Raw genomic sequence first — 13,706 nt, 5'->3', positions numbered from 1 at the left:
TGCATTTTTTACAAATTGAAGGTCTGAGGCAACCCTGCATCTAGCAAGTCTATTGGCACCATTTTTTTCTAATAGCATTTGCTCACTTCATGTCTCTGTATCACATTTTGGTAATTCTCCAAATATTTCAAACTTTTTCATTATTATCATATTTCTTATGGCAATCTGTAATTAGTAATCTTTGATGTTATTACTGTAATTTGTTGAAACACCACAAACCACGCTCATATAAGATGTGGAACCTTAATAGATAAGTGCTGCTTGTCCACCGACCAGCTGTTTCCCTGTCTCTCTCCTTCTCCTCAGGCCTCCCTATTCCCTGAGACATGACAATATTAAAATTAGGCCAAGTAATAACCCTACAATGGCCTCTAAGTGAAAGGAAGAGTCATACATTTCTCACTTTAAATCAAAAGCTAGAAATGACTAGGCTTCGTGAGGAAGCCCTGCTGAAAGCCAGGATAGGCTGAAAGCTAAGTCTCGTGCACAAGTTGAGAATGTAAACATTCTTGAAGGAAATTAAAAGTGCTATTCCAGTGAACACATGAATGAGAAGAAAGCAAAACAGCCTTCTCACTGTTAGGGAAAATGTTTTAGTGGTCTGGATAGAAGATCAAACCAGACACGATATTCCCTTAAGCCAAAGCCTAATCCAGAGCAAGGCCTTAACCCTCTTCAATTCTATGAAGGCTGAGAGAGGTCAGGAAGCTGCAGAAGAGAAGTCTGAATCTAGCAGACGTTGGTGCATGAGGTTTAAGGAAAGAAGCTGTCTCCATCATATAAAAGTATAAGGTGAAGCAGCAAGTCCCTGATATAGAAGCTGCAGCAAGTTATCCAGAAGATCTAACTAAGATAATTAATGAAGGTGGCAACACTAAACAGATTTTTAGTGTAGACAAAACAGTCTTATATTGGAAGAAGATGCCATCTAGGACTTTCACAGCTAGAGAGGAGGAGTCAATGCTTGGCTTCAAAGGACAGGCTGACTCTCTTGTTAGGAAGGTAAGTTGAAACCAATGCTCATTTACCATTCCAAAAATCCTAGGGCCCTCAAGAATCATGCTAAATCTACTCTGCCTGTACTCTATCAGTGGAACAACAAAGTCTGGATGACAGCACATCTATTTACAGCATAGTTTACTGAATATTTTAAGCCAACTGTTGAGACCTACTGCCCAGAAAAAAAATATTCCTTTCAAAAGATTACTGTTCATTGACAAAACACCTGGTCATCCAAGAGCTCTGATGGAGATGTACTATGAGATTAGTGTTGTTTTCATGACTGCTAACAAAACACCCATTCTGCAGTCCATAGATCAAGGAATTATTTCGACTTTTAAGTCTTATTATTTAAGAAACATATTTTGTAAGGCTATAGCTGCCATAGATAGTGATTTCTCTGATAGATCTGGGTAAAGTAAACTGAAAACTTTCTGGAAAGGATTCACCATTCTAGATACCTTTAAGAACATTCACGATTCATGGGAAGAGGTCAAAATATCAACATTCACTAGAGTTTGGCAGAAGTTGATTCCAACCCTCATGGATGACTTTGAGGGGTTCAAGACTTCAGTAGAGGAAGTAACTGCAGATGTGAAATAGAATTAGAAGTGGAGCCTGAAGGTGTGACTGAATTGCTGCAATCTCACAGTAAAATCCTTAACATGAGGAGTTGCTTCTTATGTATGAACAAAGAAAGTGGTTTTTTGAGATGGAATATACTCCTGGTGAAGATGCTGTGAAGATTGTTGAAATGACAGTAAACGATTTAGAATTTTATACAAACTTCGTTCATAAAGCAGTAGCAGGGTTGGAGAGGACAGACTCTAATTTTGAAAGCTCTACTGTGGGTAAGATGTTATCAAACAGGATTGCATGCTACAGAGAAATCATTTGTGAAAGGGAGAGTTAATCAGTGTGGCAAACTTCACTGTTGTCTTATTTAAGAAATAACCCCAGCCACCCCAGCCTTGAGCAGCCACCCTCCTGATAAGTCAGCAGCCAACACTGAGGCAAGACCCTCCATCGGCAAAAATATTCCAACTCACTGAAGGCTCAGATGATGGCCAGCATTTTTTATCAAAACAGCATTTTTAAATTAAGCTATGGACACTGGTTTTTTTTTTAGACAAAATGCTATAGCACCCTTAATAGACTACAGTACAGTGTAAACATTAACTTTTATATACGCTGGGAAACAAAAAAGTTCATGTGACTTGATTTACTGCAATATTAGCTTTATTTTGGTGGTCTGAAACTTAACTCACAATATCTCCAAGGTATGCCTGTGTAAGTCAATTCTGGATTATCTGGGTAGCTGTCATTTCTGTGTTACCATGTATATCGTTCATCTTGTACCTTCATTATCATGTGCACATCTGGTTAAGTTAGCACCAATTATTTTAATAATTGCAGGAAGATGAGAAAGAGCAATAAATGATGCATTAATATCAAAGGAAGTCCAGTTGAAATTATGGCAGGTCCTGTGAATGAAACTTATGTAGTAATCTGAATGGACCAAGTGTTGATGAAATTGAGTCATTTCATAAAGCCTATTGTAGACGAGTGCCAGGAACTCAAAAGGACCAGCAGCCAGTACCATATTCATGTTGCAAGTAGCAATTTGGGTTCAGCAAAATATTATCTGTCACATAAAAGTAACGTTGTTATTTTGTTTTTGTTTTTGTTTTTTAACATCTTTACTTGAGTATAACTGTTTTACAATAGTGTGTTAGTTTCTCCTTTACAACAAAGTGAATCAGTTATACATATACATATGTATCCATATCTCTTCCCTCTTGAGTCACCCTCCCTCCCACCCTCCCTATCCCACCCCTCTAGGTGGTCACAAAGCACAGAGCTGATCTCCCTGTGCTATGCGGCAGCTTCCCACTAGCTATCTAATTTACATTTGGTAGTGTATATATGTCCCTGCCATTCTCTCACTTCATCACAGCCCACCCTTCCCCCTCCCCATATCCTCAAGTCCATGCTCTAGTAGGTCTGTGTTTTATTCCCGTCCTACCACTAATCTCTTCATGACATTTTTTTTCTTGGATTCCATATATATGTGTTAGCATACAGTATTTCTCCTTCTGACTTACTTCACTCTGTATGACAGACTCCAGGTCTATCCACCTCATTACAAATAACTCAGTTTCATTTCTTTTTATGGCTGAGTAATATTCCATTGTATATATGTGACACATCTTCTTTATCCATTCATTTGTTGATGGACACTTAGGTTGCTTCCATGTCCTGGCTATCATAAATAGAGCTGAAATAAACATTTTGGTACATGACTCTTTTTGAATTATGGTTTTCTCAGGGTATATGCCCAGTAGTGGGATTGCGGGGTCGTATGGTAGTTCTATTTGTAGAACTACAAATTAAGTTATTCTGTTAAGAGGAAATGTACATTACTTAAATTTGAGAAGCACTGACTTATTGTTTGTATTTACCGAGAGATCTCTCTGGGCTGGTTTGCTACAATCCAATATGAAATATCACTCACTGTGGCCCTCACCAAGTACTCATTAATTTCAAAGGAAGTACTTTTTTCTCTCACCCGTTTTAATTCACCTACTTTATTATCAAATGATGCAGTAAACAGCTTCACTGTCTTCCTCTCTGGAATTTCTTTATCCTGACCTCCACTTACTGGGTACTCATCTATCTATAACCTATGCCTTCCCTGAACTCGGAGAAAGGGGTGAAGAAAAGTCGGGGAGTAGGATATTTCAGTTTCCTTTTGCTACTGTAACAGGTTACCACAAATCTAGTGGCTTATAAACAACGCCAATTTCTTCTTTTACAGTTCTGGAGGTCAAAAATACAAAATGAGTTTCACTGGGCTGAAATCAGGTGTCAGCAGAATTGCATCCCTTCTGGAGGATCTCAAGAAGAATGTGCTTCCTTGTCTTTCCCAGCTTCTAGGGGCTCCTCACATTCCTTGGCTTGTGTCCCTCCATCACTCTGACCTCTGCTTGCATCATCAAATCTTCTTTTCTGACTCTGACCCTCCTGCTTCCCTCTTTCATTTACAAGGACCCTTGTGATTACAAGGGACCCACCCAGTGATTCTGGATAATCTATCTCAAGATCCTCAACTTGATCACATCTGCAAAGTCTCTTTCACCATGTAACATAGCATATTCACAGGTTCCTGGGATTAGGATGTGGAAGTCTTTCTGGTGGCATAATTCTGCCTAACACAGTGGGTATCAATATGCCCAGCCAGTCCCAAGAGCAGAAACTCTGATGGGGGAACCCAACTTGGAAAAGTGTGGGAACACATTCTCCAGAAAGAGAAGAAAAGGGGAGTGGACGTAGGTTAAGAGAAAGAGACATTATATGGTGAATAAAGAGGAGGTTCTTTTTCTGAGGAGGATTAAGGAACAGGTTGAAGGCTTGAGATGGTGGGAAAGACTTGGAAAAGTCACTGTGGAAGGTGGGAAAGCCTGCAACTAAAGAAAAAGCAACTGCTTTCCCCAGGGCTTACCTGAGTAAAGGCAGTTACCTGAGTAAGATGTGGGGTCTGAGTTCACGCCAATTAGCATGTACATGAAGATGGCACTAAACCCAGTGCCAAAAGAGCCGTCTAAATTTTTATTTCAAATTTTAGGACGAAACCAAACAATGACATCAGAATTAAAGTGCTTCTACCATCTCCTTTTTGTTAGGCCATGTTTCTTCTTTTCCCTTGATTCCTATAAGAAACTTGACACTAATTAAGCTAGCATAAGAAGGTGGTAAAAAAAGAAGATGAATCATAGACCACACTGGAAATAAACCAAGAAATAAGAAAAACTGATCTCTGCCCCAATGAACAACAATGGTGAAAAACTGTGCTAGCAAAGGGGCTATGTACTGAGAGTTTAAATATTTTTTAAAGGACAAAACATGGAGTCTGATAAGATGTACCAGCTGCTTCTCTTTTCTAAGGCATTTGCCCAGGAGACAGCTACTAAAGCTGGAGCGTATTTCTCTCTTGCTATGTCACAGGGTGTTCCTCTCCCCTCCCCACCCCCTCCCGGCTCTCCTGCTGCTCGCGCGCGCGTGCGTGTGTGTGCGTGCGTGTGTGTGCGTGTGTGTGTGTGTGTGTGTGTGTGTGTGTGTGTATTTGGTTTCTCTTTCCCTCTTAAGAACTCGGCCCCTGCCTGTCTTCTGATCTTGCTGCCGCTCTGACTAGTTCGCTGCCTCTTGCCTCTCCTTTCTCTCTGCTTAGCGCCTTGCCTTCTGGTAAGTATGACAAACACTCCCCCAAGCCCTGTGAGATGATGTAGGGTGCAGTTTGTGGTGTTCGAAACTTGCAACTTTGAGACTGCCAGTGAACTGTTGAAGAACTTTCCATTGTTTTATTGACAATTAAAATGTGTTGCCCAGGAAGGGATGTGTGTGTGGTAATCTGTTGGGACTGCCAGGACAAGTGAAAAATTCTCTCTCAGAGGAGGCAAAAGATGGGCAATGAGGTTTATAGAAGATAAAACAGAAATAATTTCTTGCTGTAAAACTGACTGATATAGAAAGAGAATTTAAAAGTAACAGAGTCCTTTGACTTTGTTTTTTTCCTCTTGTGGATTTGTCTTGAGGCTACTTTTAGGAATTGAGTTGTCCTGTGGTTTAGGACGACTCAGCTATTCTGTTTTAAAGCAAATGTGGAGCCTGAGTTTAAAGGAGATCCATGGACTTAATATAAAAAATCAATGATTATGGCCTCTGATGAATGAAGAATAAATCAAATACAAACAAAACACTTGCATTTAGACTAACCACACTAAAATTCCTAGGGACAGTCAGTTTTAAATTCATTGCTTTAAAGTTTGGTTTACTTTAGATTTTATTTCATCCTCAGGAGGCTCCCTGACACTTTAAAACCCACATATGGATTTAAACCAATAAATGTTTACTGTTTTCAATTTGATTTTTAAAGTATTCTCTTCCCTTGATTTCCAAAGATGAAGTGCTAAAGGCCAGGGCTCCTTTTAGAAGAGCTTAAAATAACTTCTGGCTGGACAGCAGGTGCCATGTGTCCTTTTCCAAGTTCAGGGGAAGCATAAGTTATATATAGTTGTATGTGCCCAACAAGCAGGGGTCAGGATAAAGAATTCCAGTGATGAAGACAATGAAGCTGTTTACTGCAGCATTTGATAATAAAGATGGTGAATTAAAATAAATGAGAGAAAAAAGTACTTCCTTCAAAGTTAATGAGTACTTGGTGAGGGCCACAGGTAGATGGCAATGTCTGTACATTGAGTCTCCTGTTCTTGTTTGCATTCGAGCATTTGACATCGCCTGCCCTGAGAACGAAGGAGGAAGCTGCATGGTACATGCAGCGGTATGTTTTAGTTTTTGCTTTCATGCCACCACAACAGCAAAACCTGTGTGTTATTAGGACCCTGTCATAATTGTATGCCGCTAATTAGCAGCATCACCATTAAATATTACTTACAAATAAAACGTACCATAACTTAAAGGTCTAAGCCAAAGGTACTGCAACACTAGAAATGGTGATAGCCAGAAACCCTCAGCCCATTCCTCACCCCCTATTTCCAAAGAGCCCATATTATACCTGGATTATTCCCCTAGTTCATTCCCTCCCTGCTTTTTAGACATTCTTACTTCTTAAAAAGTATTGTTATCCTAGAGCTCCTTCACTGAGACAAGAAAGTTGTAATCTGTTTTTTTTTTCTAAAAGAAAGTCCGTTTTTATATCAGATCAAAAAGGTATAGAAACTCAAGAAATTGTTATTATGAGCAACACCGTTTCCATACAAGTTCATTAGTTAATTTATACCTTTCCTCATTCTCTCTTATTCCAAAAATGAGGCTGGTTTGAACCTCAGGAAAAAAAAGTATTTTCCTGATTGATAATTACATGTTGCTCATTTGGGAAAAGGAAAATACCAGACAAGCAAGTATCTCCTGTATCCACTATAATAATTCATTTATATTAGTGGACTCATACTAATCAATGTGGATTAAAATAGAGTTCAGAATGTTATCATTATGAATGATTTTAGTAAGGTCAATGGCTCTTGTATTCAATGTTTTAACTTTGGGGGAAAAAAGTACCAATTTAAATTTAAACATTAAATGTATACATCTATGTATTTATAACGACTGTAAATCTACATAGAATTATTTAAGAGAATGGTAACACAAACTGGCTATTCTAAGCAAAATGACAAATATGACCATGAAAAATGGTATCCTGAATTACTCTGTTAACGTCAATAATAGGAGATACTGTCGGAATTTAAAGACCAAAACCAAAACTATGCTGGCAGTATGACTCGATTTGGAAAGATGCTTCTTACTGTTCCTACTCAACTAATTGCAATATTGATGGTTTGTGGAAGTACAGTCATCCTATGTTAGAAACTGTAATTAGTAGGTACCATTTACGTGTAACTGGGTTAACTACATCGACGCTGGCTGTGCTTACCACCAGATACCACTCCCAGTATGGAGGCCAATCAGTCTGCACAGCTGTCGGGGGAGCCACAGTCAACACCTGTGGGGGACAGTTCAGTATTGCCCAGTCAAAATGGCCTGGAGAGCCAAGATGATCAGGATTCCTCAGCCCCACTCCCAGCACCTGAGGAGGAGGCAGGTGTGCAGCCTGAACAGGGAGCCCACGATATCTCTGAAGAATTGAACCGACAACTGGAAGACATCATTAACACGTACGGGTCTGCTGCTGACACGGCAGGGAAAGAGGGTCTCGCCGCGGCCGAGGAGCAGCCTGAGAACACAGAACCACCCGACAATGAGGACAGGGACTGCGAGGAGACCACCGGAGAGACGGAGAGAGAACCTCCGGCCTCTGGAGAGCCACCTGCAGCCAAGGAGCCTGTCAGCAATAAAGAGCAAAAATTGGAGAAGAAAATTCTAAAAGGATTAGGCAAGTAGTTACGTTCTAATGTACGACTTTTCTTTGAATTATTCCTAGAAGGGGGCACTTCCTCCAATCTTGCTAAGAGCCACATCTCATATTTGGATTTTACCACAATAGCTTCCTCCAGGATCACCAGTACCTTACTGTGCTTATGCTCAGTCCCTTAGCAGTGTGTTCCATTACTACACATATAAAATATTTTTTAATTTAACAAAGCTCTTTGGAAGTGCATTAATTATAGAATGTTGAAAATCTCAGAAAGCAATTTTACTCACATTAGTTCACTGGTTCAGCAAATATTTACTAATGCATAGTCTTTATGAGGTACACAAAGATAAAAGAGTCTTTGGTTAAGGAGCTCTAGGTCTGGAGAGAAAAAGACATGTACACTAATTGTTATATAGGATAAGTGCTACAACAGGCGCAGGAGAATTTAGGAGAGCATGGAGCACTGGTAACACCACAAATGGCCCTGAGAGAAGGATGAGAGAGTAAATTTCTTAGCTATTAGTGAGGGCATGTTACTGCACCTAGGGGCGTCCCTCTGTCTGTCCTGGTGAATTTCACTGAAACACTCACTACAATCACCACCTCCTGTGTGATACATTCCCTGACATGCCCAGGTAGAGTTAGCATCACCTTCCATAGTTCTCCATGAAATTTTCTGCAGCAATCATTTGTTGATACACCTGCCTCCCAAGCTGGAGGGAGAATCTATTGAGACAGTGGTCACATCTTACTCATTTCTGGAAGACACTGTGGAAGAGTAAAAGATCATGGGCACTGGAGTCAGAACTGGGTTCAGACTCCAGTGAACAGGTTACGTGTAAACCCCAAAGTACGTCTATGCTGTCATGGGACCTCACTTTGGCACGTGAAACCACTGCTGGCAATGCTTTCAAAAAGGGCTAAGGGACACATTCAGACAGCTACTTTACCTACTCAGCATGAAGATTAACCCAGATAACACCAAGTTCTAAAGTGCAAGATTAGAATCACTTTAGTGTTTTGGAACTCTGGGAAACAGAATAAAGTTGCTCTGTGTTACAGAGCTATTTTTTCTTCTCTATCCAAGGCATCTCAGAAATAACCTTTTGCACTAGTCACTGTTAAACTTTCCATAAGATAAAACAAAATCACATCGCAGAGGTAAATGATTTTAGTATTCTTAACCAAGAAAGTTCTTTGGCTTTATCACTTTAAAACTATTTCTAGGGCTCCCCTGGTGGCGCAGTGGTTTAGAGTCCGCCTGCCGATGCGGGAGACACGGGTTCGTGCCCTGGTCCGGGAGGATCCCACATGCCGCGGAGCGACTGGGCCCGTGAGCCATGGCCGCTGGGCCTGCGCGTCCGGAGCCTGTGCTCCGCAGTGGGAGAGGCCACAACAGTGAGAGGCCCGCATACCGAAAAAAAAAAAAAAAAAAAAAAAAAACCTATTTCTACATGGGAATTTGTATGTGTTATAATGGGGGGATAGGTATGAAGAAAGCAGGGGTGAAGTTAAAGATGACCAATTTTGGTTTCTACTCTGTCTTCCACGAGTTATTTCAAAGTCTGTATTAACCTCATACTTACCAAATAATCAAAAAAATTTTTAGAGAAAGAAAAAATTTCACAACTAATTCTGCCACTTTCTATAAGTTACCAAAGTTCAACTGAATGTGTTTATCAGAACCAATGTTTGTGATCAGAGTGCCCAGGTGGGTCCACTCTAATTACATGTGTATAAGCTGCTGACACTTTCATGCTGTTCCTCTGAACACTATCAGTATATTCTTCTAAACACTGTACTATTTCAGCTATGAGTTAAAACAGTATTTTTTTTTAAATTTATTTATTTATTTATTTTTGGCTGTGTCGGGTCTTCATTTCTGTGCGAGGGCTTTCTGCAGTTGTGGTGAGCGGGGGCCACTCTTCATCGCGGTGTGCAGGCCTCTCACTGTCGTGGCCTCTCTTGTTGCAGAGCACAGGCTCCAGACACGCAGGCTCAGTAGTTATGGCTCACGGGCCCAATTGCTCCGCGGCATGTGGGATCCTCCCAGACCAGGGCTCAAACCCGTGTCCCCTGCATTGGCAGGCAGATTCTCAACCACTGCGCCACCAGGGAAGCCTAAAACAATATTTTTAAGCTAATTTAAATATTTTAAACATCATTTCAACTATCTGCAAGTGGTTTTAACAGGTTTCTTGGCTATTTATCAATTAAATGATACTACACTATGGTCTAGACCAATGATTTCAAACTTACTGTGCATTGGAATCAAATGCAGAATTTGTCAAAAATGCTGTTGCTGAGCAGAGAGACTCAGAATTGGTAGGTCTGGACTGGGGCCAAGGCACCCTGGGTAATTTTGACACAAACAGATTGTGGAAGCAATGGTTCTGATGCTTCAGAAAGTTCTTCCTCCACCCATTTGGAGAAAATATAAAGTGCCGGCTGTGGTCTTCTTTTAGAAAGTATTTGGAGTTTTTATAGAATATTAGTATGTCATTCAATCCATACCTGAAGATATATCTTTAGTCTTTGCTTACATATTTGATCAAAGATGAGTCTTTAATTATTGTATGTTTATCAGATAACATTTGCTTTATTGATACTTTTGAGATACCGAAATGTTCTGACTCTCTAACCCCAAATTTTCTTAAGTATATACTTTGGGATATTTGAGATTTCAGACCAAGCTTGTTTCCTAACTGCCAGAATTCTCTGACCTTTAATATATACAACAGTGAAAAATCTCCAACAGTGATGGGCACAGTTTACAACATTTTCTAAATTTATTGGACCAAAAACACCCTTCTTTCACAGAACACCTTTGAATATTTGAGAAATGTCTCTACAACCCAAGCACTCAAGACTTGTTTTTCCTTTACAGGCTGCATATCCTCCCACAGTTAACACATTATACACTACAGCAGCTGGGGGAACACTTTAAAATCTCTTTGGTTGGTGGAGTCACTTTCTCCTTGGCATTGACCAAAACAAAAAACAGATTCCACATTAGACAGCACCATGACATGTCCTCTTAACATCTAAGTGTCCCCCTTCCTTCCCCCACCCCATCTTCCAGCTCACAAGTGTTTTATTAATCTCTTCTCTGTCAACGTTATGTGGGCTGCACAAGTCCCACATAGTAAGAAGCACAAAACAATGATAACATGTAATATCCCTTCTGATATTTAGACTGATAACGGATTGAGTAGGAATTCATAGGTTTGAAGCATAAACCCAAGAGAAAAACAAAGCTGATCCACAGGTCCATTCTGAGCTCAGAATCTATCTAGTCAACCCACTGATTTACTGAGAGAGAAATTAGAGCCTAGAGAGTTTTAAAGTCTGCCAAAAAAAAAAAATTATTCAACTAATTGATGTGGTTGTGAGATTAGTCATAAAGAGAGCAAGGTGCAGACCTGAAGCCACTAATATTACAGGGCCAAAGATATATAAAAATAATTGGTATTTTGGTTAGGAGCATTTAATTGAGCTATAGTTAATCGCTTTCATCTTTCCAGTGACAGGTGAGTTTCAGTTCTACCTTCTGAGTAGAATCTTGACTAGGACATTGATTTTCGGCCATTGACTTACTCTGCGTTAGAATGGTCACTTTCCCAGGTAGTCTGTTTTATAAGATTTTAGCTTGATTTTTCTCTAGTTTCACTCTGAGAAGGAAATAAACTGTTGCTTTGATACAAATGCTAAATTTTCTGGAAGAAATGGTAGAAAACCAGAAGAATTTAGGAGAGAGAGGAATCCACGGAGACTGAAGGGTCCGTGAGTAGATTCACAGAGAAACTTAAACTTAGGCCAGATCCTGAAAGGAGAGGAGGGTTTAGAGGAGTAAGTGAAATAAGAGAAAAAATAATTTGTCTTGGGCAAAATGATTAGTACTTTCTTCTGACCCAAGTTGGGAATGGATGTATTTATTTCCTACTGCTTTTTCTGATATTATTCTTTTTTATTGTAAGGTTTTGCTTTGTTTTGTTTTCCCTGGAATAATCTCCTCATTATTAGGCTCAAAGCTGTTTTCTTTTTAAGAGAGTTTTCTTTATAGTTATAGCTAAGAAATTGCTAGCAGTTTAAACACATAAAGCCGATTTTTCCTCTTGTGTCTGACACTGTCACCAAATGACCTCATTTCCTAAAATTGTAATTATAGCCTTTCTTAGAAGATGAGTGGGTCTCTGTCTATCCCCCTCCTCAACAAAATCCACACAGCACTCTAGTCCAGTGAAACCAATGGAAGTTTACAAATTAAGCTCTCTGATGTTACAAAGTTACGTATTCCATACATGCTTGTCTCCAGTTTCTTGGATTTTTTTTGTTTAAATCATTTTTGAAGGGTAGACTGATGCATCTGAATGTTAAACTTCTATACAAAATAAGAGAATATGAGAGCAGAAAGACACCTCAGTGAGTGTGACAATTAAAAAAACAACAAAGGGCTTCCCTGGTGGCGCAGTGGTTGAGAGTCTGCCTGCCGATGCAGGGGACGTGGGTTGGTGCCCCGGTCCGGGAAGATCCCACATGCCGCGGAGTGTCTGGGCCCATGAGTTGTGGCCGCTGAGCCTGCGCGTCCGGAGCCTGTGCTCCGCTCAAAAAAAAAAAAAAAAGTAAAAAAACCCCTATTCTCATCATTAAAGAAAACAAAAGGGGGAGAAGATACTGAATATGGAGAGAAAAAGAGACCCACTGGACTCACTCAAGACACGATACAGTTTTCTACATTGATACTCCCACTGAGAGGTATGCTAAGCATACATTAAATGTCACAGGGGAGGGTAAGACCTGTCTTTCCTCTAGTTGATCACAGAGTTGTCTTCTGGACAGTATTTACTTGACTTAACATGACATTAGTGCACAGGTTGGCTTTGTTCCATTATTACCAAGATTTACCAAACACTTGCCACCGGCCAGACACTGTGCGGGGTCCTGGGCCAAATCTGACCAACAGTGCAGAGTCTCTTGCCTTTAACAGATGATCCTCCAACTCAGGACAGCAGTCATCACGTGAGCACAAACTGAAGACAAGGGTGAGGGGACGGCCTGACCAACACAAGTCCGTCCTGCTGCTACAGAAATCACTCAAAGCCATGCCTGGTGGCGGCGGAGGGCAGAGCTTACCAGTTTAAAGGCAGTGTTATGCCACAGGCCACACTGGATTGCTGGTGGGGCACCGCTCACCCCCACCTTCTCCCCTGTCTCAGACTGTGTCTCTAATCTGAGCTGACTTACTGGGCAAATATAGATGAAACCAGCTGTTAGGAATGAGGTCACTTTTTTCAAAAAAAGTTTCCTTTAATTTCTCTAGGTTTCCCTGGCATCAAAATTCCACATGGGAGTGGAGTGATTTAGAGCAAGTAGACAAACCTTGGATTCAAGCCTTGGCTCTGCCAGTACTGATTATGTAACTTTGGACTTCTCTGGGCTTTCGATTCTTAATCTATAAAATTAACCAGTTGTCTGGGTGCTCTTTGAAGTCCCTTCTAGACCTAAAATTCTTTGATGCCATTAGAGTTAGCAGTTTTAGCAAATGAAAATACAAGCTGCCCAGGGAACTTTGAATTTCAGATAAACAAACCATTATTTTTTACGACGAGTGTGTCCCATGTCCTGTGTTTCATGTGGCAATCCTAATTCCATGATATATCTGCCTCTCCAGGATGAAAGCAAAAATTCCAGCAAAGGACACATGGCTGTTCTTGGGGGAGAGGTTGTCCAAGTTGTTAATATTCTTAAGCAGATTTATATCAGGAAACTTGGGCTCCACTGTATGGTCCTGACCTCCCAACCCTGATGAGAAAGGGTG

General features: G+C 40.4%; 1 protein-coding gene across 2 annotated transcripts in view; it reads left to right on the top strand.

The window, feature by feature from the left end:
* The first annotated feature begins 5,058 nt into the window (after nt 1-5,058).
* TXLNB (taxilin beta) overlaps nt 5,059-13,706 on the top strand; it is a 38,550-nt gene continuing 29,902 nt past the window's right edge. For both annotated transcript variants that reach the window (XM_067010904.1, XM_059083415.2), the window contains exons 1-2: nt 5,059-5,241; nt 7,454-7,906. In XM_067010904.1, coding sequence (XP_066867005.1) covers nt 7,468-7,906 — 439 coding nt within the window. In that variant the 5' untranslated portion in view covers nt 5,059-5,241; nt 7,454-7,467. The remainder of the gene's footprint in view (nt 5,242-7,453; nt 7,907-13,706) is intronic.

The sequence above is a fragment of the Kogia breviceps genome, chromosome 13, assembly GCF_026419965.1.
Source record: "Kogia breviceps isolate mKogBre1 chromosome 13, mKogBre1 haplotype 1, whole genome shotgun sequence".
In the NCBI taxonomy this organism is placed as follows: Eukaryota; Metazoa; Chordata; class Mammalia; order Artiodactyla; family Physeteridae; genus Kogia; species Kogia breviceps.
Note: the sequence above shows the minus strand (reverse complement) of the source record. Positions and strands in the feature narration are given on the sequence as shown.